Source organism: Dipodomys merriami, unplaced genomic scaffold (genome assembly GCF_024711535.1).
Source record: "Dipodomys merriami isolate MVZ:Mamm:240054 unplaced genomic scaffold, mDipMer1.0.p SCAF_291, whole genome shotgun sequence".
Classification (NCBI taxonomy): domain Eukaryota; kingdom Metazoa; phylum Chordata; class Mammalia; order Rodentia; family Heteromyidae; genus Dipodomys; species Dipodomys merriami.
Window position 1 is genome coordinate 390,706 of NW_027204393.1, and position 22,294 is coordinate 412,999.

Consider the following 22,294-nt stretch of genomic DNA (forward strand, 5'->3'; position numbering starts at 1 on the left):
TCAAATGGTAGAGCGCTAGCCTTGAGCTGAAGAGCTGAGGGACAGCACCCAGGCCCAGAGTTCAGGCCCATGACCTGACCCAAAAAAACAAAAAATTGTGCATATTTAAATGAGCTGAATCAGTAATTTAAATGCAAGTAAAATACACATCCTATAATTGCATATCTTCAGTTCCAAAGTTCTGCTTATTTTACCCTTTCTAATTACCATAAGCTACTTTGATTTTAAATACACAATATAAATACCTATCTTTTTTTTCAAAACATATGGAAAAATGAGTACTCTGTTTTATGGTTCATTATTTATTTGCCAATGACTTTTATTGAACTTACAGGCAGAATAGCATCTTGATCTCCCTGTTATATTCCACAACACCAAAAATCTACTACTCCACATCGACAGCAATAATTACTAAAAACTGAGCAGATGATTTACAATTATTTGAGATTCAAAGGGCATATATCACAGTAACAATAAAAAATGTAAGTTAAGACATAAGTGACCAGCATGGCTAATATTAGTACCTCAGGCATCTTCTAACCATGATATTTATACAAACTTTGGAAAAATGAATAGTACTAATAACTGTGAAAAAGAAAATATGCAAAAGTGGCTATTTACCTAATGGTGTTGTTCAACTCTTTACAGCAAGGGTGCAATTACCACTTAAAATGCATTAGTAATCAATATTACATTTCCCTCAAGCTTTTTTACATGTAGATAACCTTGATGCAGATGCCCTTGAGGCAGAAGCTAAGATCATTCATGTTTTTCTTCATTTGAAACATTTCAGGCATGCCAAACCTGACACCCAATGTCAGACCTCTGGGTGTGCAGCGACATCTAGTGGTCATTATATCACTAGCATGATACACATTTTAAGGAGAATAATACAAGTGTCCCAGTAACAAATCAAATTTTTTAGGATGCTTCACATTTACTACCTCCAATGAAGCTACACAAGAATAGCACAGATATTTCCCGCCTATTTCAGTAATACATATTGAAAGAAAACCCAATCCATATTCTTTATATTGTCCAGGTAAATATCCTTTGTAGATTTTTCCTTAAAAAATCCGTTTTAACTGGTGAGACAAAGGACAAATGTTGAACCAATGCAACAGTGATACTCACAAGACAATATGTTGGAACTAAGCTGTACAGTTTGGGGGGTTGTTGGGCAGAGAGGGAAAGTGGAAGAAAAATGAGGGAAGGGGGTAACAAGTTTGACAAGAAATGTACTCACTTCCTTATGCAGGTAACTGTAACCTCTCTGTACATCATTTTGACAGTAAAATAAAAATTTTTTAAATCCAAGTTTTGTGTCTTCGTGTCTCTCTTCAGTTCTTGTCTCTAAAGAGCAACATAAAGAATTCCAAAACACTACCAACTACCAAATGATCATTTCTGTGGTTCTTTCCAGAATTCATGGATGGGAAGTGTCCCAGCAAGGAGCAGATCAGACACTAGGTTTGATGATAAACTGATGTTAAAATCAAGACATGATTAAAAGCTGCAAGTATATTCACTGTTGTTGGCCTCAGCTTTTGGGTAATTACTACATTTTAGTGTACTAGTTCATCAGGATTTTCTAATACAACCAGATTATGAAATGGAATGACAGAATCAAGATGTTATTACAGAATTGTTTTGCCATCAAAAAAAATCCTGTTTCCTAGGCATAATTGTTTCCTATTAATAAATATATAAATAAATACATTGGGTTGTAAGCCAGTGTATGCAAACCTATTAACTGAAATATGGTAGATTCAAGGGAGAACTCAAATATACTTTAATCCTTTTTAAAGGCAAAATCAAACTTCAATAAAATAAACACCAGGAAACAGGTACTTGAAAGGAGTAGGGTGAGGTCCAGGGGAAAGTGGTAAACAAAAGAAGGGACGGACAGTAGGGAAGATGTAGTCAAGATTCCAATGTGTATCCTACAAAATTAAGAAAAGTGAGGGGAGGCTAAGTTGGGAGGTTTGGGCAAGAATGTTGAAAAAGTGACATTGGTCAAGCTACATTGTATTCATAAACTGCTTTGTTAAAATGCAACTCCTTTACACAACTACGTAAAGCTATAAAAGAAAACAGTCAGTACATTCTTTGGCTATCTTAGGTTAGCATCTCATCATTTCTGTGCTAGATACACACCAGGCCCTGGAACAGCTCCCAATGCCTTGACAGCTAGCTCCAGAGAAACTGCCTCCCTGTTACCACAAAGAGTTTTCCTGAGTACAGATCATTCACTGCAGTCCCATGGCTGCGGCTGTCCCTGGGAAATACTAGGACTGTCTCTACCTGAAAGACTAAGCTATCTCCCCCACCCCAAACAACCTGTACATAATGGATGATTACAAATGGACATCATTGACTGTAAGTATTTCATCTACCACCAACCCCAAATTAATGGCTCAGGGCTAAGGCTAAAGCTTTCCAATCCTCTTTGACTTAAGGCTTTTGTCGATGATAAATAAACACAAGGCCTGGACAACAGTGTGTGTATGAATGTACTAGTCTTCCTAAATAAAAAGCAAAATCAAAATCTACACCACCCCAGCCATAAGCCATGCTACTAATCACCTAGAACATTCCTCCACATGCCATTTTTGTGCATAAAGAGGGTTGAGGAATCCAAGGCCCCTAGACTGGACACGGCAATCCACAGCAGTAATGGCTCCCAGGTGCCATCAAATTGGGGACTAAGAGGAGCCATCTTAATGTCACTTAAGATAGACACATAAATGCCAGGCAGACATCTCATGCTCAAGTATGTAATCATTTAATCTTATTAAATCACTGACTGAGATTCACAAGTACCTAAAGCCAAATGCAATGCGATGTGTGTGTAAAGCCTGCCCTCAGTAACTTCCCAGTCTACTGGAAATGGTAAGATGAAGCAGTGCTATGACCTGCCTGAACCCCTTCTTCTGTGTTCCCAGGGAAAACACTATCACTACTCACCACTCAACACTTCCAGATGTGGCTCTAGGCAGTGTCAGGTCATTACTACTGCCTGATTATCATGAGCCTCTGTCAAAAAAAAAAAAAAACCCTAGAATTTAACCAACATTTGAGTTAAAGGTCTAGTCTCTACCTGTCAGTGTTGGCATATCTTGAATTTACACACATTTTAAGGATGGATTTGTTCAGGCTTATAAATAAGTCATCTGTCCAGTCCACAAAACCATTTCATAATTTCCTCTTTTCACATAAACTATCCAAAGAGTAAAGTAAATTATGCCGTCTACTTATTGCCCAGGATCATTCTTCACTGGGTCTGGGAGAGTAGACAAAGGTGTAGCTGAGTGGCTGGATGAGTTGCCACCACCAAACGCCAACAAGCCTAGAAATAATGTGGTCTGGGTCTAAGTGCTAAAACCATGCTGCCGAGTCTCTTTCTGAAAAGCACAAAAGCAAAGTATCCCATTCCTGCAAGCAAACCAACCACAAGGGTGGTGCCAAGAACTTTTGGGGCCCTTTTTTTGGCCACCCGGAATGCTGTTGGCAGCACTGCCGAGATTAATATATTGTTGACATGTCCTAGAACCTTGTTGAACGTTTTTCTCTTCAAGACACGCTCATAATAGGTTTCCAAGTTCGGTCGTTTTCCATTTCCCCAATTTCTCCTTGCAAAGCCCAGGAACTTCAGCCGATGCAGTGTGACAGCAAGGGAGACATCAGCCAGCGTGAACGATTCTCCACAGAGCCAAGGCTGTCGGCCCTCTTCTAATCAGAGAAAAGGACACAGAGAATTAGGGGAAGGACCAGACAGACTCCACCTGCAAGCTGTAATCTTAGACTGAAGAGGAAGTGTGAATGGAGCAAAAGATGAAGTCCATACTATATTTTCTTAACACTTTCACACTCACTGAGTAATTTTATGCTTAAAAACAATCAATGACACTGTTCAAACTGAAATGTACAGTACTCATTACCTAACCTATGTAACTGTAACCCCCCTGTACATCACCGTTACAGTAAAAATAAATAAAATAGAAACTCAAAAGTCCAGTGACAGCTGGTTCATGCTTGTAAAATCCTATCTACTCAGGATGCTGAGATCTGATTATCACAGTTCAAAGCCAGCCCAGACAAGAAAGTCTGTGAGACTCCAATTAGTCAGCAGAAAGCCAGAAGTGGAGCTGTGACTCATGTGGTACAGCACCAGCCTTGAGTAGAAAAAGGCTAACAGACAGTGACCAGACTCTGACTTCAAACTCCAATAACCCCCCCGACACACACACACACACAGTCCAAGCAAATGTGTCCCAAGCTAAGGAACATTTGTCACACTTGTCAGTCACACAAGCCCCCGCATGAAATCAAAATCACTGGGCCTCAAATCCTTTCTATCATTTTATGAAGGAGTCAGATGTTGAGAGCCTCTTATAGGGAGAGGAGTTAACAGATCAGCAAGTAGTATCTATTAATTTAGGAACGAGATATGTCTTAGACAAATGCATGAAGTTAAGGCTGAAACTTCCTTCAGTGTCTTTTCACAGTTACAGTAAGCACCAGAACCCCACAGCTCCAGCATTCATGGACCAAAACTATTAGGAGGTAAAAAAGCATTTCTACTGAACATGTTAAGGCTATTTCTTGTCAATACAGTGTAACAACTATTGCATAGCATCTACTTTACATATTAGAAATCATCTAGAGATGACTTTAAGAAATGGGAGGACATATATGGGTTCCATGACAATACTAGACACCATTTTACACAAAGAACTTGAGTATCCATGGCTGCTGGTATTCTCAGGGGCTCCTGAAACCCATCGCTCATGGAGTCTGAGGAGTGATTATACCTATTTAAAGCAGAAGGAAGTTCCTACTGTGAAGCAAGTGTCAGGTACCATGATCTTCAGCTCCGTTATCAAAGAAGGAATGGTCCAAGGAATGGTCCAGTGTATATACCCGGCTTCATGCTGAAGGCTTCAGGTGCAATATATGGATGCTCACAGCCATCCTACCTAACACATGCAGGCCACCATTTTATACTTCAGCTTGTTTACCTAAAAAAAAACAACTAAGGAAGGCAGCCAAGCAAATACTAAGGGTATTCAGGCAAACTACTATAATTACAAGTTTGTGACACGGGTTAGGTAGGTATCTCCCAGTCATAATTTAAATGGTGTAGAAAAAAATCACCAGTCGTATTTCACAGAGAGGCAAACTGAATTATAATTAGACATTCTAGTTTGCTGAGTTCAATAGCACAGTTGCTATCATAATTAGAACTGTCGGTGAATAGAAACAACAGTTTAAAAAAAAAACATGTATTACAGAACATACTTGGTGAGATCTAAGAATGTTCTTCTGTGTATTCCTGTGTTAAAATCAGCAAAGATTAGAAATGAGAACCTACCTGGGGTTTCCTCATTTCTTCTTTGCAACTCAGTTTCAACTTGATCCAAGACCTTCTCCAATTCATCTAGTATTTTCTTCAAATATTTGACATTGTCATGATCCAGTAGCTTTGACTAATTAACCACAACCAAAAAAAAAAAAGAACAAAGATAAAAGCTAAATATGTACTTATCCCTTTACAAAATCTACTTAGCACAAAACATATAAATTCTTCTAGAATTAGAACCTCTTTATGAGAAAATGGAAATAAACAGAATAACTGTAAACTCAGAGCACGATCAAGGGGAAATATCCAGCTATGAAAACATCTCAGTAGCAGACCCAATGCTCACCAGCAACTCCCAGAAAAGCAAATGACTAGGAAAGGCAACGAATGTGAGGGACATGAAACAATTCCTCTTGTGAAAGGTATTTAAGTTGCCTTACAAGTTGGGATTAAAGATAGAGGTTGGAAGGAAGAGAGTAGAGAGTGAGGGAAATGACTATATGCAGGCATTTCTTCTGAGGAGTTCATTTAGCCAAGAAGGGGTAAAAGGAAATGGAAATGGAGGAAGGGTTGGAGTGTTTCTGTTAGCTCCCCTGTGATGCAGGAGAAGCTCTTATGTATTATCTGACTGTGAAGAAAGAAATCAACAAAAGGCAAAGGCAAACTATAACCATTGCTCCTGATTAAAAAGATCAAGTCAGGATAATACGTAAGGGACACAGGCCAAATGAGGCTTTACAATGATGGACTAGCTGCTATGAGAGATTCTGAAAATATTTCATTAATTTCCTCTTGCATTTTATAACTTTCCATGGCAACTATCCCCCTCAATATCTACTTCTCAGGCAATCATCACTAGGTTTGGCTACTAAATGTAATAAAGGAAATTCTTTCTAAAAGTAGAGTATCATAAGCCAAAGGTAATGTGCACTGGTGAAATGCAACATTTAATAGAAGATTTCCCATAAACACAGTCTTGTTTTACAAAAAGAACATTTACTAGCAGTAGGTGTCAGATGAGGACAACCTGGTCACTTACTTTAAGCCGTTTCTGTTTGGCAATATATGCCTCTTGTAAATCGGGGTTTTCTTCAGCAAGTTTCTTCAGTTCAGACTCTGTGTTACCAATTTGGCCTGATAATAAAAACATACTTGAAATGGAATAGTATTCTGTCTCTCTTTTATTTTTATTTTTTATCATCTTTAGTTGTACAAAGGCGTTGCTGTGTAACCAAGCAGTTTATGAATACAACGCATCTTGATCAATCCATCTTGAGACTGGGTGTGTCTAGTCACACACCCCAGAGCCCAACCACTGTCACCTTCTCTAGCCTTCACAGCCTCACACACCTGCACTACTGAGATGCCTCCTTCTGCTCCATGTCTCAGGCACTGACTCTACCATATCATCATGACCAGAAGGAGGGGAAAAGCTGGAGGTCTCTACTCAATCTCAATAAATCTCCATCACTAATGCAGAGGTGATGGCTAGACACCCTTTCCTCCAGTTCCCTCATATAATGAAGTAACAATTAAGGACCAGGAATGTGAATCCAGTGGTCCACCATCCCAGGTAGCTTCTAATGTTTCTGGCTCTCTGTACACCTGTTCATGAGAACAGGTCACGTTCTCTAACACAGACCACCCTCTCATTTTCTCCACACCTCGTCCTCTAACCCAAGAGGTGATGAACTAGGTACTACAGACAATAAATGTCCTATGGAATGACTGAAGCACAGATTAATTTGACTGCTTCCTGGATCTATCCACAACACATACATCCAGGGAGACAACTCCATAACTCTGTTCCATCCTCTCTCAATGATCATGAAACATGCTCGTTCTCAAGAATGAATTGAAAGGCACCTCAAATAGAACTGCTATCCTTAACATTTTTACATACTGCGGATCCTTGTGGTTGCATAAGCTGGGATCATGGAGTCCACAGTGAGCTCAGGATGTAAAATGCAGCCGTGGGTATAGGCATCCATTGGCAAAGAGTCAAGAAGTTCTCGGTAATGCTGCACTCGTGGGTAATACATGCTTCCTTTATCAGGCATTAACCTGGGTGTTCTTTCTAAAATACACATACAAACATGAACACAAACATGGGAGAAAAGGTTACATATGAGATGTTAGCATGCCAAAGTAAAAAACCTAAGCACTCACCATTAACATTTAACATTTAAAACATACCTGTTTCCCCAACCTAGACGTTCACCACCATTCAAAATGGCCCAATGTGCCAGACTGGATCCCAAACAGCTGAGCCCACTGACAGCTTCTCACTTCTTAGAAACTTCTGTTCAACTCTCAAGGTACGGATCTTTACCCCACTTCCTCCTTGTGCAAGCCCTGACTTCCTACAACTGCCAGCACCTGAAGGCTCAGGTGTGCCTTCTCCTTTATATGATAATACACTGTTCACACACTGCTCTTTGCCCCTATTACCTGCAACAGCTGCATCTTGGTTTCCTCTTATATATGTTCATCACAATGCTTCCAATAAAGGGTAAAGTAAGTGGATAGTCATTATGGGGAGACAATCTATGTGCCCTCAAGATTGAGAATGACCTGACTCACCTCATACAAGAAGACAATCTATATAGAATATGGAAGGCCTCTGCTCCAGTACCACTGTTGCATTTTCTCTAGAGATTTCAGTTCTACTTAAGTAACTCACTTACTGGGTAAAATCAAGACTTTAAATTCCTCATGGGCAAGAGGCCCTGCATCGTACTTTGTTTAAGACAATGTTTTACATATAATAGGTGTTTAATAGCTCAGAATTAATCTCCAAATTTCCAGTTACAGAATACATGAGCTGGAGAAGCTCTGTAGTAGTTAATGACACATGACAATATAGATGCTATAAGTTCTCCCAAGATCCCTTAGCTAATTAGAGGCAGCACCAGAACTAAGTCACCTGACTCCTAATGTAATGCTCTGTTTTCTTGCACCATCAAGACATGTTCAAGGATTTACACTTCAGAAACTGTCCAAAAGAATAAAAGTAAAGATAAGCCTCAAAGGTTAAGGTTATATTCTCTCCAAAGCATTTCCCACTCTGACTCTGAAACCATCCTTGAAAAGTATCAACTGGCTTATTCAAAAAAAAAATGAACAGCCTTAACATTCTTTATTCATGTATTCCTAAATGAAGTGACTTATATGATTTAGAATCCTTTTGGGCATCACATACTCATTCATAAACATTGACAAAAGAGTTGAATGCCATCAGCAGAGCATTTGTGCAAGATCTTCCCAGGCCAGACCAAGAACAAGACTTTTAAAAGCCAGCAGGCTATTTCTGATTCTCAAAGAAACAAGAAAATGAATTAACTCCTCAGATCAGTAGGCAAATGTCTCATTCTCTGCTGGAAAGGCCAAGGCTGAACACGGTCAGAACAAGCATCACCTACACTGCTCCTCTGCCGAGCACATTTCATTTCTAATGCGTGTGAAATCAAAACAGGTCAATCTCAACCTCTTTCCAGCATGGGTCTTCAGCAGCAGCTTAGACAGATATGTAGGGCCTCAACACTATCACCAAGACCCCAAGTAATTCACAGTAATCATTTCCATGAGAATAATTGTGTGTGCCACTGACTTCCTCTCAAAATAATAATCTCCTTAAAAGCATAAAACAAGATTGCAAAGGAAGTTAGATTAAAATAATCATCAAAATAATTTTAAATTAGAAAATACTACCACAACTGGGCACCCATAGCTCACACCTGTCATCCTAGCTACTAAGGAAGCTGAGATCTGAGGATCATGGCTCAAAGCCAGCCTGGGCAAAAAAATCCAAGAGATTCTTATTTCCAATTAATCAGCAAAAAGTCAAAAGTGGAAGTATGGTTCAAATGGTAAAGCATCAGGCTTAAGTGAGAGCTCAAGTCCTTGAGTTCAAGCCCCAGTACCTGCATGGGGGGTGGGGGGAGAATAGAGAAAGGAAGGAAGGAAGGAAGGAAGGAAGGAAGGAAGGAAGGAAGGAAGGAAGGAAGGAAGGGAGAGAGGGAGGGAGGGAGGGGGAGAGGGAGGGAGGGAGGGAGGGAGGGGAAAGAGGAAGGGAGGAAAGAAAGCAAACAAGCAAGGAAGGAAAACACCATAACTGTGAGCAACATTTCATATCCTGAAACCCATCCACTATCATTCTAACTTTCAACATTCCTTAAAATTCCATCTGCTGCCAGACAAAATGCAAAAAGTTCTGACTATCTTAGAATGCAGAGGCCTAAAACTACTCCTGAATCGAACTGTTGCTTGTAAAACAACCCGAGATCACACCAGCTTTAATTTATTATAGATAACTTTCTGTCAGCCAGGTACCTCACTGTCCTTAATCTAGCTGATTTTATAAAAATAAAATTCCCACATTGAGTATGTCTATAATTATTGCATGTAAAACAGGGTCTCTGGCTACAGGGGCAATAAGAAATCTATAAATAAATATTCTTTATTATGGTAATTTATTCATCTGTAATATATATTACTATTTTCTAGCCACATTTGCTCCTTTATTTCACAAATGCTCTTTATATCTCAAATGCTCTATTTAAATCAAGATATACTATATCTAGATCCATGGCTGACACATAATAGGTGTAGACAGATAGATTTATATATATATATATATATATATATATATATATGTTTTTAGCATTCTACTGCAATAAAAATATTGCATTTCCTTCTAATGAAGGACTAAAATGTGATATATATATTCAAAATCCTTATATATTATATATTATACATATATATTCAAAACCCTTGGTAAATTTTATGAGTTACAAAGAGAAAAACAAATCCAACCAAATCTTATTATATTGCATTCTTTCTTCTTTCACATAAGATTACTTATCCAATTGGAAAATATTTTTTAAAATTAAATTAGAAATCTATTCTAGAATTATACCAGACTCAAAGATAGTAATTTACAGCAATGTTTAAAGTAAACATCATGATTTATAGCATATTCTGCATATTTTCAAAGTTGAATGCACATATAAACCACTTAGGGCCCTTCCTAAAACAAAGACTCTCACTAGTTTTGTTGTGAGGTCTAAAGTTCTGCATTTGTAACACACCTGAAGGTGATGCCAATGCTGCTGGTAGATGAGACACACTTAGGAGCATTTCTTTCCCCTTCCTTGATAATTAGGATCATTTTGTCTATCACTTGTCTGACTCTGGCTCTTACTGTCCACAAGGTTGTTTTTAGTTTGGTTAATCGACTTTATTTTGTTGTTGTTATTGTTGGTGGTGGTGGTGGTGGTAGAGGTGGTGGTGGTGGTGTGTGTGTGTATACCAATCTGGGACTTGAACGCAGGGCCTAGGTACTGTCCCTGAGCTTTTTTGCTCAAAACTACTTGAGCCACAGCTCCACTTCTGGCATTTTGGTGGTTAGTTGGGGGTAAGAGTTTCACAAACTTTCCTGCCCAAGTTGGCTTTGAATTGCAATCCTTAGATCTCAGCCTCCTGAATAGCCTGGCTTACAAGCATGAGCCACTGTCACTTGGCTATCCACAAGTGCTATTTTTATTTTATTTTCTATTTTTGGTGCCAGTTCTAGGGCTTGAACTCAGGGCCTGGATGCTGTCCTTTGAGGTTCTTGCTCCAGGATAGCATTCTACCACTTGAGACAGGTCCACATCCAGCCATTTTGGTGACTGATTAGAGATAAGAGGCTTATAGACTTTTTTGCCTGAGCTAATTTCTAACTTCCAGTCTCAGATCTCAGGTTCCTGAATAGCTAGGATAACAAGCATGAGCCACCAGCACCCAGCTCCCCATGGGTTCTTAAGGATAAAAATTAACTGTATGAATTATAATTGTGGTAATACTTATGACTGTTGCTTTTTTAAATTTCAATACTCTGAGGCAAACTTCATCTTGACCTGTATACTTGACTAGCCTTGATTTATATGACTTGTTCCCTAGCCACCTTAATATCTAACATAAATTATTGGTCTCTTACTCTTGTTTCAATTCCTTTCCAATTAGATAACTATTTCCTTGGGAAACAAGTTAAATAAGAGCTGGTTGGACCTGTTTTATCTCTACAACAAATAAAATTAAATTCCCTAATCCAAAAGACAAATAGAGAATTGTAATCACCAAAGGTATTCAACAGGTAGTGGCTATAGACTAAAGGCTAGAATTCCTGATTGCTTTTTTAATTATAATTATATATAATTATAATTGCCCGTTTCTATATTTCCATTCTATCACAGCCACAATGCCTTGTCCTCTAATTCAACTAACAGTCATGTTAAAAAAATATTTAGTTCAGTTGTTTAAATGAGTTATTTTAAAAACTGAATTTACTTTAGAGAAAGCCTAAGAAAATCTAATAATCAGTTTTATATTTTGCAAAGCATTATTTTATATTGCTGACTTTTTTAAGATGTAAAATGGAGTAAGGAGAAAAGGAGAAGGTAGAGGACTAGAGGAATAACAGACAATGTACCAGATAAATATGATTTCCACTTTGAATATAATTCTTTCACAATTACTTTTTTGTTCATATTATGAAAATCACTTATCCCAACACTTATAATTATTAAGAGACTTATCCATTTCCAAAAGTTCAAAATTGAGAAAAATTATCTTGAATCAATGAGCTGCCATTTCAGTCCAGTGCTCAGCATGTAAATATATACGGGAGAACAAGCCGTGGTAAAGGCTAATTTCATATGCCATTTGTTTTAGGCCAAGGCCACCCTTAGTTAAAATTCCCAATCAAAATCCAGACTCCTAGGGCAATAACATTCAGAGTTATGAATAGTGGCATCTTCCCACCAATAAAAGAATAGAGGTTGCTAATCCACTTCCTTCCTTTTTTTTTTCTAGGAGCTTCAGATTTTTTTTTTGACTAGTAATTTCTTTCCTTCGCTTCCTTCTATTTGGGGTTGTGTCCTGGTTTCAACCTTCCCAACTGAATATTAGCACATGTGACAAAAGAAGAGTACACTGGATCACACATGGCCTCCTCTTTGGAAAAGGGCTCAGGTAAAAGCCAGAAGGCCTCGGTGCTGCCTGAAGGTTTGCCAGTGATGAGCTGTGTCAACTTGACCAAATCACTACAGCTACCGTTCACCTGAAGGTTTTGTCATATAAAACAGTTGGTGTGGTATGAAAGTTTTGGAGACCAAAGATGCTACCATCAAATGATCATATTACCTTGGACAACCCTCTATTTTTCTTTCTTCATTTATGGAGCATGAATACCTTGTCTACTGTACTGTTTCCAATGAGTTCTTTTGAGGCCTGAGTAGAACTGAAATAATAAAATTCCTGACACATAAGCTACTGATAAGTGTTAAGCCTTATCATTCTGTAGAAAAGTTTAAAAATCCAAACTATACAGGGAGGGCAAAGAACTCACAATACATACACTCCATGTTCCCTTGTCTAAGATTTATGTCTCTTTTTGTTCTTGTTGTTGCTGTTTTTAAGATGCAATCTGTTAGATCAAATTAATTTTGACATACATTAAGAATCAATATCACAAATTGAATTTTAAAAACTAATAAATCATCACTACACAAAACACATTTGCAGACTTGTTTGCAAGTGAATTAAAAAGGTTAGTTTCAACATTAGCATTTGTACTTTGCATAAAATTCTTTTAAACAGAATAACAATGGTTCGTGTGAAATTTATGTTGACTTATAGTTGTGTGCTTATGGAAATGGAAAAAGTTTTCAAAGCACTAAAGTCACCATCTTAAAACCACTAGAAGAGAGGGAGAGAGAAATGAGGAGGGGGGCACACAGAGGGATAAATGAGAAAGAGAAGGAGTGAGAAAGGGAGAGAGGAGGAATATTTATTAAGGGAGAAAGAAAGAATATTTATGTTGAAAGTAAGTCCAATAAATGACAAATAGCCTTAACATTACCATCCAGGAAAGTCTGTTCAAGATAATCAATGATCTGAGTGGCCTCACAAATTATGTTTTCCCCGTGGATAAGGACAGGCACTTCTCCAGTTGAGTTCAAACGCATAAACCAAGGCTCATTGTGCTCACTCAGTGGCAGACTTACATCATGTTCCTCGCACTTCAATGCCTTTTCAGCAATTACCAAGCGAACCTGCAAGAGTTCACAGGGGTTACTCAGCGCGGGCAAGCTTTCAGTCAAACGGAGTTGTTAACGTTTTGGACATGCTTGTCAATAATTCCTGTCCCTACGGTAACGAATAAGTAGGATACGTTCTAATGTCTTCTTCCTTGAGAGCGGAACATGAAGGAAATAAGGAAGATCATTTTGGCTTCGTGCATTACACGGTCACCCTCCCCATCGTCACCACCGTCTTTGTGTCTGAGACCTAATCGTGCACACTGTCCAGACAAGAACCTGCCGGCCAGGGACCCCGGGCCCTGTCGGAGAGAACGAAAGGGAACAAAAGAAACGTAGATCAGATGCCTCCCGGTCCCTAGTGGGCCAGGCCTCTAGGCCAAAGCTGTGTGCGATGGGTTTTTAGGTCGCAAAACATGAGTGGCAGTGCCAGCGGGGTTCCAGCCCCTCATGTCAGACTGGTGAGCGTCTCCACTCCCCACCGGGTCGATTCCAGGCCCTGAAAGGAGCGAGGTTCCAGGTTAGTCCGCCGGAGGTCTGGCAGGGCCGGGGGAGACGCCCGGGAGCTGTCCAGGTGCTGAAATCCGACGCCACACTCCTCCGGATCCGCCCCCACTCCGCCCCCACCCCACCCCCACCCCACCCCACCCTCACCTCCGAGACCGAGGCCTTTACCTTTTGAGAGCTGAAGGAGTGCGTCCAGTGATACAGAATGAGTTTAACCTCGCCATCGGACTTGCCTTCCGCCATCAAGGGCGTGCCGGCTCTCTGCTCGTCCTGCCGGCGCGCCATGTCGCGATGCGGTAACGCGGGAGGGTCTCACCTGTGCGCCCTGCGCGCCCTGCGCGTCCCCGGCCCTGCGTCCCGGGGTTGTATCCCACGCCGCCCCGCGGAGGGAGACACGGGATCGGCTGGCAAATGGGCCTCTGGGAAGTGTAGTTCCACCCGAGACAAAGCTGGAGGGCCGGACTGAAAAGAAGGGGTTTAGGGGGCTGTGCGCTCCGAAGTTCCCAGAGCGTTAAAGTCACCTGAGAGCTGCCACTGGGGGGAGGAAAAAAAATCTAAGACTAGGAATGCCTGGTTATGTGATGGGGAAAAGTGATCGTAGCAAACTACCCATAAGCTTTGGAAGTTGCTTGGGTCTAAAGGACACAATTTCCCACGACGCTTGGGGCTTTTCATTTGGCAAAAGAGAAGAGAGGAGAGGAGAGGAGAGGAGAGGAGAGGAGAGGAGAGGAGAGGAGAGGAGAGGAGAGGAGAGGAGAGGAGAGGAGAGGAGGGGAGGGGAGGGGAGAGGAGAGGAAGGGAGGGGAGGGGAGGGGAGGGGAAGGAGTTCCGGTGGACAGAGCAAATGGGTAAGGGTCAATGAGGAGTCACAAAAAAAAAAAAAAAGATCTAATAAATAACCAATAAACAGTGGCCGTGTAAAATGGCCTAGTTGTCAAACACAGAAACTATACAGCAGAAGTATCTAGCTTCTGTCCTGGGTTTTCCATTTTCTCTGCACTTGAAATAGAAATAATTTTATTCACTGATAAGGTATAAGATTTTTGTTTTATTTCTGTACTAGGGCTTGAACTCAGGGCCTGAACACTGTCTCTTACCTTGTTCGCTTAAAGCTGATGTTCCACAACTTTAGCCACAGCTCCAGTTTTGGATTTTTGCTGGTTCACTGGGGCTAAGAATCTCAGTGTTTTCTTACCCAGGCTGGCTTCAAACCATGATCCTCAGATCTCAACCTTCTGAATAGCTAGCACTGCAGGTCTGAACCATCAGCACCTGGCCTCATACAGTTTTTCTAAGAACTGATTACATAAATAAAATATTAAATATTCAAAATATCTATATCATTGAAACATTCAATGTTAGTGACAATCCCAGTTGCTTTATAAACAGTCTATAAGCACAGTCAGGATCATAATTTCATATCAAACCTAGATATATATATATATATATGAAAAGTTGACATAGCAAACTGATAATATATATAAACATCAGGTAAACACTCTTATAATACATTCAGCAAATATCTGAATATCTACTATCTTCCAGATAATTTGGTGCATACTGGAAATGCACAAATGTGCAGGGCACTCAAGACGTAAGTGCTATGACAGAGATGACAGAATAAGTAGACAGCTATCTGAAACAGAATTGTCTTAGGGCCGACATAAGATACTATGAGAAAGGAAGGAATAGTAACCAGTCCAAGTAGGGAGGGTGCCTGGAAAGTACAAAATCTTACAAGGTTCCTACTTGTACCTTTACAGCACTCCATTTGCTGCTCATATAATTCTTTTATAATTTCTAAAGGTTTTAGCGGGACACCATGGCTCATACTTGTAATCCTAACTATTCAGAGTGTTCAGATCTAAGGACAATGGTTCAAAGCTAGCCCAGGCAGGAAAGTCCATGAAACTCTGATCTCCAATTAGCCACCAAAAATGCTAGAAGTGGCAGTGTAGATCAAGTGGTGGGGTATCAACCTTGGTAGAGAAACAAAGGGACAGTACTCAGGCCCTGAGTTTAAGCCTCAATATTGGCACATGAAGGAAAGATTTTAACTTTTGGTAGTACTAGAATTCCAACTCAGGGCCCTATGTTTGTTAGTCAGGCACTCTACCTACCACTTGAGCCATACCTCTGGCACTCTTTGTTTTGGTTATTTTTTTGGATAGGGTTTTTTGCCAGGTTTTTTGTGGTTGCTTTAAGCTTTTTTAAATTTTTTTTAAGCCTCACTAATAGCCTCATTTATTTCTGATAGGAAGCAAAGCAATTTGTATAAGTGCATACAATGAACTATAATAACTGTATAAGGAAATAGAGAAGAAAAAAGAAACAAGAGAAAAATATGAAAAACAATCAGTATACAAATTGTTCAGGGGATAGTTCTACACCTTTACTGAAGTGTGATAACAAATTTGATTCTAAGTTTTATGCCATCAGTGCAAAAGATAAGAAATAATTACAGACAGGACTATACATCTTACAAAACACAATAAGAGTGTTTCAAGCTCCGTAAGTTCAAGGTTGAAGTTCAAGGTAAAGGTACGAGCATAGCTGGGCTGGTGATGGCTCCGGTCCTCTCTGGCAGGGGCTGTCTTCTTGCTGTGTTCTTACGTGAATTTTTTTTAATTTAATTTAATTTTATTTGTGAACATACTGTACAGAGGAGTTACAATTACATGGGCAGGATAATGCGTACATTTCTTACCAAGCATGCTTTTTTAAATTTTGTCAATTCTTGTTCTTATTTCCTGGGAAATAAGAGCCCTATTCAAAAAAGAATTGCCTGTATCTTCTGTTGTCTTCCTTTAGTAGTTTCAAGATTTTTGGTCTTACAGTAAAATCTTTGATCCATGTTAAACATAATTTTTACAGGCAGAGAAAGTAGTAGTGTAGTTTCAGTCTTCTACATGTGAACATCGAACTTTCCCAGTTCTATTTACTGAAGAGTGTGTTTTCTGCTGTGTGTCATTGATCTTGAAATCTAACAAAGCAGAAAACCCCGGAGTTCTCTTTTCAAAGTACTTCTATAAATGACCACAAGAGGTCTCTGTTTTTTAAGAAAACTCAGTTCCCTATTTTCTTTCTTGAAACTAGGGGGGAGGGGAGAAGCAGGGAGGAAATAGTTATATTTAATGAATTAAACAAGTCCCAAAGATGATTTTCCAAGATGTAAACAATATATATCTTTTTATACACATAGAAAAGATAGAATTGTCTCCAGTTTCCCCTAACAATAGCTATGTTGATACTAACTACACACCCAAAAACTGGTTTGCCCACTCTCTCCTAGCATATGCTGGTAATCTAATCCATGTGAATTACACAGGATTTTATAAGTAGGATTCACATTAGGAGAAAGAGGGTGAGTTTGCCCTCCACAATTTCACCCTCTCAAAAGTATAAGTAACAAGCACACAGTGATCAAGACATGCTAAAACCACAGGTCTGCTGTGGACTGAAACTCAGTGCCACTATAAAGCTATCCTCTGTCCAAAAGGTTCCGTGACCATAATGGAGACTGAGACTTATGGAGATGAATAGATATCGTATATTTCCAAGAAAAAGGAGTTCTTATTTAGAAAGTATTCTTAAGAATTTTTAGCTTGAATACAAATACAGTCCTTGTTTATATTCTCAAGTAGCTACAAAACCTTCTGAATGAGAAGAAAGATAGTCTAGGAGTCTATTAAATTGTTTAGCAAACCTTTAATCAATGTGACTTCCATATTTGCTTTACCACAATGGTTCTCAGAATGTGTCCCCTGTTAAAACTTGCACACTCTACTAAATTACTAGTTCTTGGGATAGGGGTCCAATAAACCCTCCAGGTTTCTCCAGTACACAGGAAGTTTAATTGATTAATACGATTCTGACTTTTATTTCCCCATCTATAATTAATTTGTGTGCTGGTACTCAGGGTCTGGACGCTGTCCCTTAGCTTTTTCTACTCAAAGCTAATATACTACCACTTCAGCCATACCTCCACTTCTGGATTTTGGTAAGACTCTCACAGATTTGTCTGATCAGACTGGCTTCGAACTTTGCTCTTCAGGTATCAGCTTCCTGGCCAGTAGGATTTCAGCCATAAGCCATTTGGTCCATCTATAAATGTTGTTTGAAAAGAATAATGTGTGACAGTCAAAAGGCTGACTTAATAGTGTCTGTTAAATTGAAAATAAATAAATAAATGTTTTAGAACCACCTCTACAAATTACATTGGTAAAAACAACATGATGCTAATTAGTTAAGAGTTTCTGGCCTCCATGGTGCTAATACTGTCATTTTCCTCTCAAAAAGCACAGACTTCTCCCCTCTTGGCTTTGGGGCAAAAAGCGACAGTGACTGAAGAATAACTCTCGCTTGGTTTGGAGACTCTAAAATGTTTCCTATGGTTTTTCTTGCATTCCAAAGCAAATAATCATATTTAGAACCTGATATAAGGTACTAATTCAAGAGGCTCTAGTTATGAGCTTAATGTAACTTAGAATACTAGAGTTAATTATCTGGTTTGCCAAGCAGTGACTAGCCATGTTAATGATACACCAACATTCTTTATTTTTTTAAACAATTCACTTTGAGTAGTATTTCTGGTGGAAAGGCTCTGATCTATCAATCCCTTTCATCAGTGCATGTGCTCAAAATAAATATGACTTTGGGCCACATGCAGTTCAAACAAAGTATATTTATACTTGGTTGCTCAATGTGTGTGGGGGAAGTATTTACTGTATTTCAAGAACATTGTATTTAGAATGTGCAAAATCACTGGAGGCAGGGAGAAATATTCTTATTTTATAGATGTTGCAGGATACATAAATAAGAGGATTGCAGTACAGGCTTGCTTAGACAAAAACTGAAACCCTATTCAAAAAATAATGAAATAGTTTGAGTTGTACAGTGCCTGCCTGCCTGTCTTGCAAGTGAGAATCCCTGAGTTCAAACTCTAGTTCAAAGAAGGAAGAAAGGGAGAAGGAAGGAAGGAAGGAAGGAAGGAAGGAAGGAAGGAAGGAAGGAAGGAAGGAAGGAAGGAAGGAAGGAAGGAAGGAAGGAAGGAAGGAAGGAAGGGAGGAAGGAAAGAAGGAAAGAAGGGAGGGAGGGAAGGAGGGAGGGAGGAAGGAAGGAAGGAAAGAAGGAAGGAAGGAAGGAAGGAAGGAAGGAAGGAAGGAAGGAAGGAAGGAAGGAAAGAAGGGAGGGAGGGAAGGAGGGAGGGAGGAAGGAAGGAAGGAAAGAAGGAAGGAAGGAAGGAAGGAAGGAAGGAAGGAAGGAAGGAAGGAAGGAAGGAAGGAAGGAAGGGAGGGAGGGAGGAAGGAAGGGAGGGAGGGAGGAAGGAAGGAAAGAAGAAAGGAAGGAAGGAAAGAAGGGAGGGAGGGAAGGAGGGAGGGAGGGAAGAGAGGAAAGAAAGCAAGGAAGGGAATAATGAAGGAAGGAAGAGAAGGAAGGAGAGAATAAGGGAGGGAAGGAAAAAATATCTCACTTTACTGTATGAGGCACAACCATAGTCATCAGCTACAATTTCTCTAGTCTCATATACAAATACACTCTATCCCTCAAGTCCCTAAGTGTTTAACTTTAGTAAAAATAAAAATAAAAAATTCTGTCCGAAAATTTTGAGAGTTCATAGAAAACAATGGACAGAGAACAGGATAGAAAGAATATCATCTTATAAGTAAGCCAGTGCTTATTACAGCACATTGTATCAATGTTTCTCAAATAGCTGATTTCCTTCTAAAAGTTTACAAAGTGCTTTTATAAATAGTTTTATTTGATTATCTCCACAGACTATCTTTCAGAGATAAGGAATCAGCATTGAGGTGTGGAGTCCACAAACCCACTAATAACCAGCAGAGTTGGAACTGAAATACAGGGCTTGCAGCTCCACATTCATCCCAGCACATCCCTCATCTTTCGGGTGACCCAGCAGCTTGCCTCTCTACAGCGCTCTCTTTGTTTATGTATTGATATCACAGGCTGACTTCTACTTGAACATGTTGAATCAGTCCATTGAAGTCTTCAACTGTGTAAGTGCCAGGGCCACATTATATATGTCACTGTGTCATCTCTCCCCTTCATCTCAGCATTACTCAGAACATGAGGTTCTGGCTAAGAGCTCAGTGTCTACAGTCAGAACTAGATTCAAATCCTGAACTTCACTGCTCACCAGCCACATTATCGTGGGCTTAGCTTCCTCATCTATAAACCACATAAAGTCATTATAGCCAGGCGCCATGTGGCTCAAGCCTAAAATCCTAACTACTCGGGAGGCTGAGATCTGAGGATCATGGTTCAAAGCAAGCCAGGCAGAAAAGTCCATGAGACTCTTATCTCCAATTAACTACCAGAGAACTGGAAGTGGTGCTATGGTAGAGCACTCACCTTGAACTGAAGAGCTCAGGGACAGCGCCCAGGCCCAGAGGTCAAACCCCATGACCTACCAAAAAAAAAGTAATTATACCACCTAGAGGATAGTTTGTCAATTGTTATTTTTTTAGATATTAAGTATGTAGCACAATAATTCACAGGTAATACATAAAAATTATAATAGATAATAATAAAAAACATTTGACATAAATATTTTGGGGCTGTGTTCTCTAGTAAGAGGAGCTATCTGCTAGACTGGCGGTAGCCTGGAACTTGATGTTTTTAGAAACTCTTTCTAATGATTTAAGGTGAATTTCAGTCACTTGTATTTCAAAACACATATAGACATTACATTCTCAAAATAAATAGCAAATGATAAAGTCTTTGGATCTTACTAGTAGTTACACATGAGATAATTTCTTTATTTCATATTGCATCTGTTGAATAAATCACCACTTGAAGAATATGTCCTCATTCTCAAATATAACTCTATAACATAAAGGCAATAGAAGTCAAGGAAAACCCATGCACTTTCCAGTGTGTCCTGGTATTAAAATTAATAGCACTAACATTCCCCTCATCAATAGACCAATAGTTTTTTTTTTATTTCTATTTGCAAATGCTCGTAACTGTCAATGTCTCTTGAATATTCTAAACACAATCTTAGAAAAAGCACAACCTTAATGAAGTACTTAATGAGAGTACTAACATTTATGTTTGAAATGGCACCTTCTAATTAGTCATATTTCCTAAAGTTAAGTTTTTTCCTACTAATCTAAAATGTGGTTGTGTACATTTCAACTATGCTGTTTTTGTCATGACTACAGAGCGTCATCTCCTCCGTGGAAGGTAGTTTTCCTTGCTGTTCACCAATAAGTTATTTGAGGACTCTTCACAGACACTTTATCTTCCTCTTTTTATGTTTAAAGGAATCTTCCCAGGAATTTAAGATTACTTGGTATATGTCTATAATTAAAATTGAAATATTTAAAAGATGAAATTGATCAAGATATATCATATTCAAAAACTGCTTTGTTGGGCTGGGAATGTGGTTCAGTGGTAGAGTACTTGTCTAGCATGCGTGAAACCCCAGGTTTGATTCCTCAGTATGACATTGAAAAAAAGCCTGAAGTGGTACTGTGGCTCAAGTGGTAGAGCACTAGCCTTGAGCCAAAGAAGCTCAGAGACAGGTCCTCAGTTCAAGCCCCATGACAGGAAAAAAACAAAAAACAAAAAAATTTTAAAAAACCCTGCTTTGTTAAATGACAAAATATTAACAGTATGCTAGAATTTATTTTCCATATGTCTTTGCCTTTTTATTCTTTTAGTCACTAAATAATCTGTGGAGAAATTTGTTTATGTCTGTATTGTCTCTGGCCACATAGCAAACTGGCATGAAAACCACAAGCCATAAACTTTAAAGAAAGAGATAGCTAACATAGCAAGGGCTGCACTGAGTAAGATTTTGCCTTTTGAATATAAAAATAGGACAAGATAAGATTCTGGGCACCAAACAGTCATCTGTGTTCCTTTGGCACCAATTTCACACTGGCATGATTTTTTCTTAACCACCCAATGTCATAGGGATGTGGCAAGAACAAACACAAGAACTACAGATACCCACTTTGCTTATCTTGTTGGTTTTAAACCAATGATCCTATCCTATGGAAGCTAAGATAACAATGACGATACAATGAGTCTACATCCAAAGCACACTGGCTGTAGTTTTTTTTTTTAAATACTGTGAATTTTTCACAAATAATGCAAAATCATGACCTGTACAGAAAATAGATGAATTTTTAATCCTCAGATGTCACTGAAACAGATGAAAGCACAGGAGGCAAGTCTGTGCCGATTAAAACTACATGACAGAAATAGGTGCCATGTGGCCAAAATGAACCTGCTTCTGGTGATTTCCTGTGGGTTCAGGTTGGAAAGATCAGTGAAGCACAAAGATCACAGAGGGAAGGAGTTTGGCTTTATCAGA

At 39.2% G+C, this 22,294-nt stretch overlaps 1 protein-coding gene across 1 annotated transcript; it reads right to left on the reverse strand.

Moving 5' to 3' along the window:
* Positions 1 to 287: 287 nt before the first annotated feature.
* Positions 288 to 14,573, reverse strand: Gdap1 (ganglioside induced differentiation associated protein 1). Its single transcript, XM_070038728.1, has 6 exons — positions 14,119 to 14,573; positions 13,266 to 13,458; positions 7,266 to 7,439; positions 6,402 to 6,496; positions 5,375 to 5,489; positions 288 to 3,732 (listed from the first exon to the last, which is right to left on the reverse strand). The coding sequence occupies exons 1-6, from the start codon at positions 14,233 to 14,235 to the stop codon at positions 3,350 to 3,352; spliced, it is 1,077 nt and encodes a 358-aa protein (XP_069894829.1). The 5' UTR covers positions 14,236 to 14,573; the 3' UTR covers positions 288 to 3,349.
* Between the last annotated feature and the right edge of the window lie 7,721 nt (positions 14,574 to 22,294).

Excerpts from the sequence above, each read along its gene's own strand:
- Gdap1 (XM_070038728.1), bottom strand. The coding sequence starts at position 14,235 with ATGGCGCGCCGGCAGGACGAGCAGAGAGCCGGCACGCCCTTGATGGCG. Across the intron at positions 7,440-13,265 it reads TGAACAGACTTTCCTGGATG|AAAGAACACCCAGGTTAATG; the intron begins GTAATGTTAAGG and ends TGTGTATTTTAG. Across the intron at positions 3,733-5,374 it reads AAGAAATGAGGAAACCCCAG|AAGAGGGCCGACAGCCTTGG; the intron begins GTAGGTTCTCAT and ends TTCTCTGATTAG.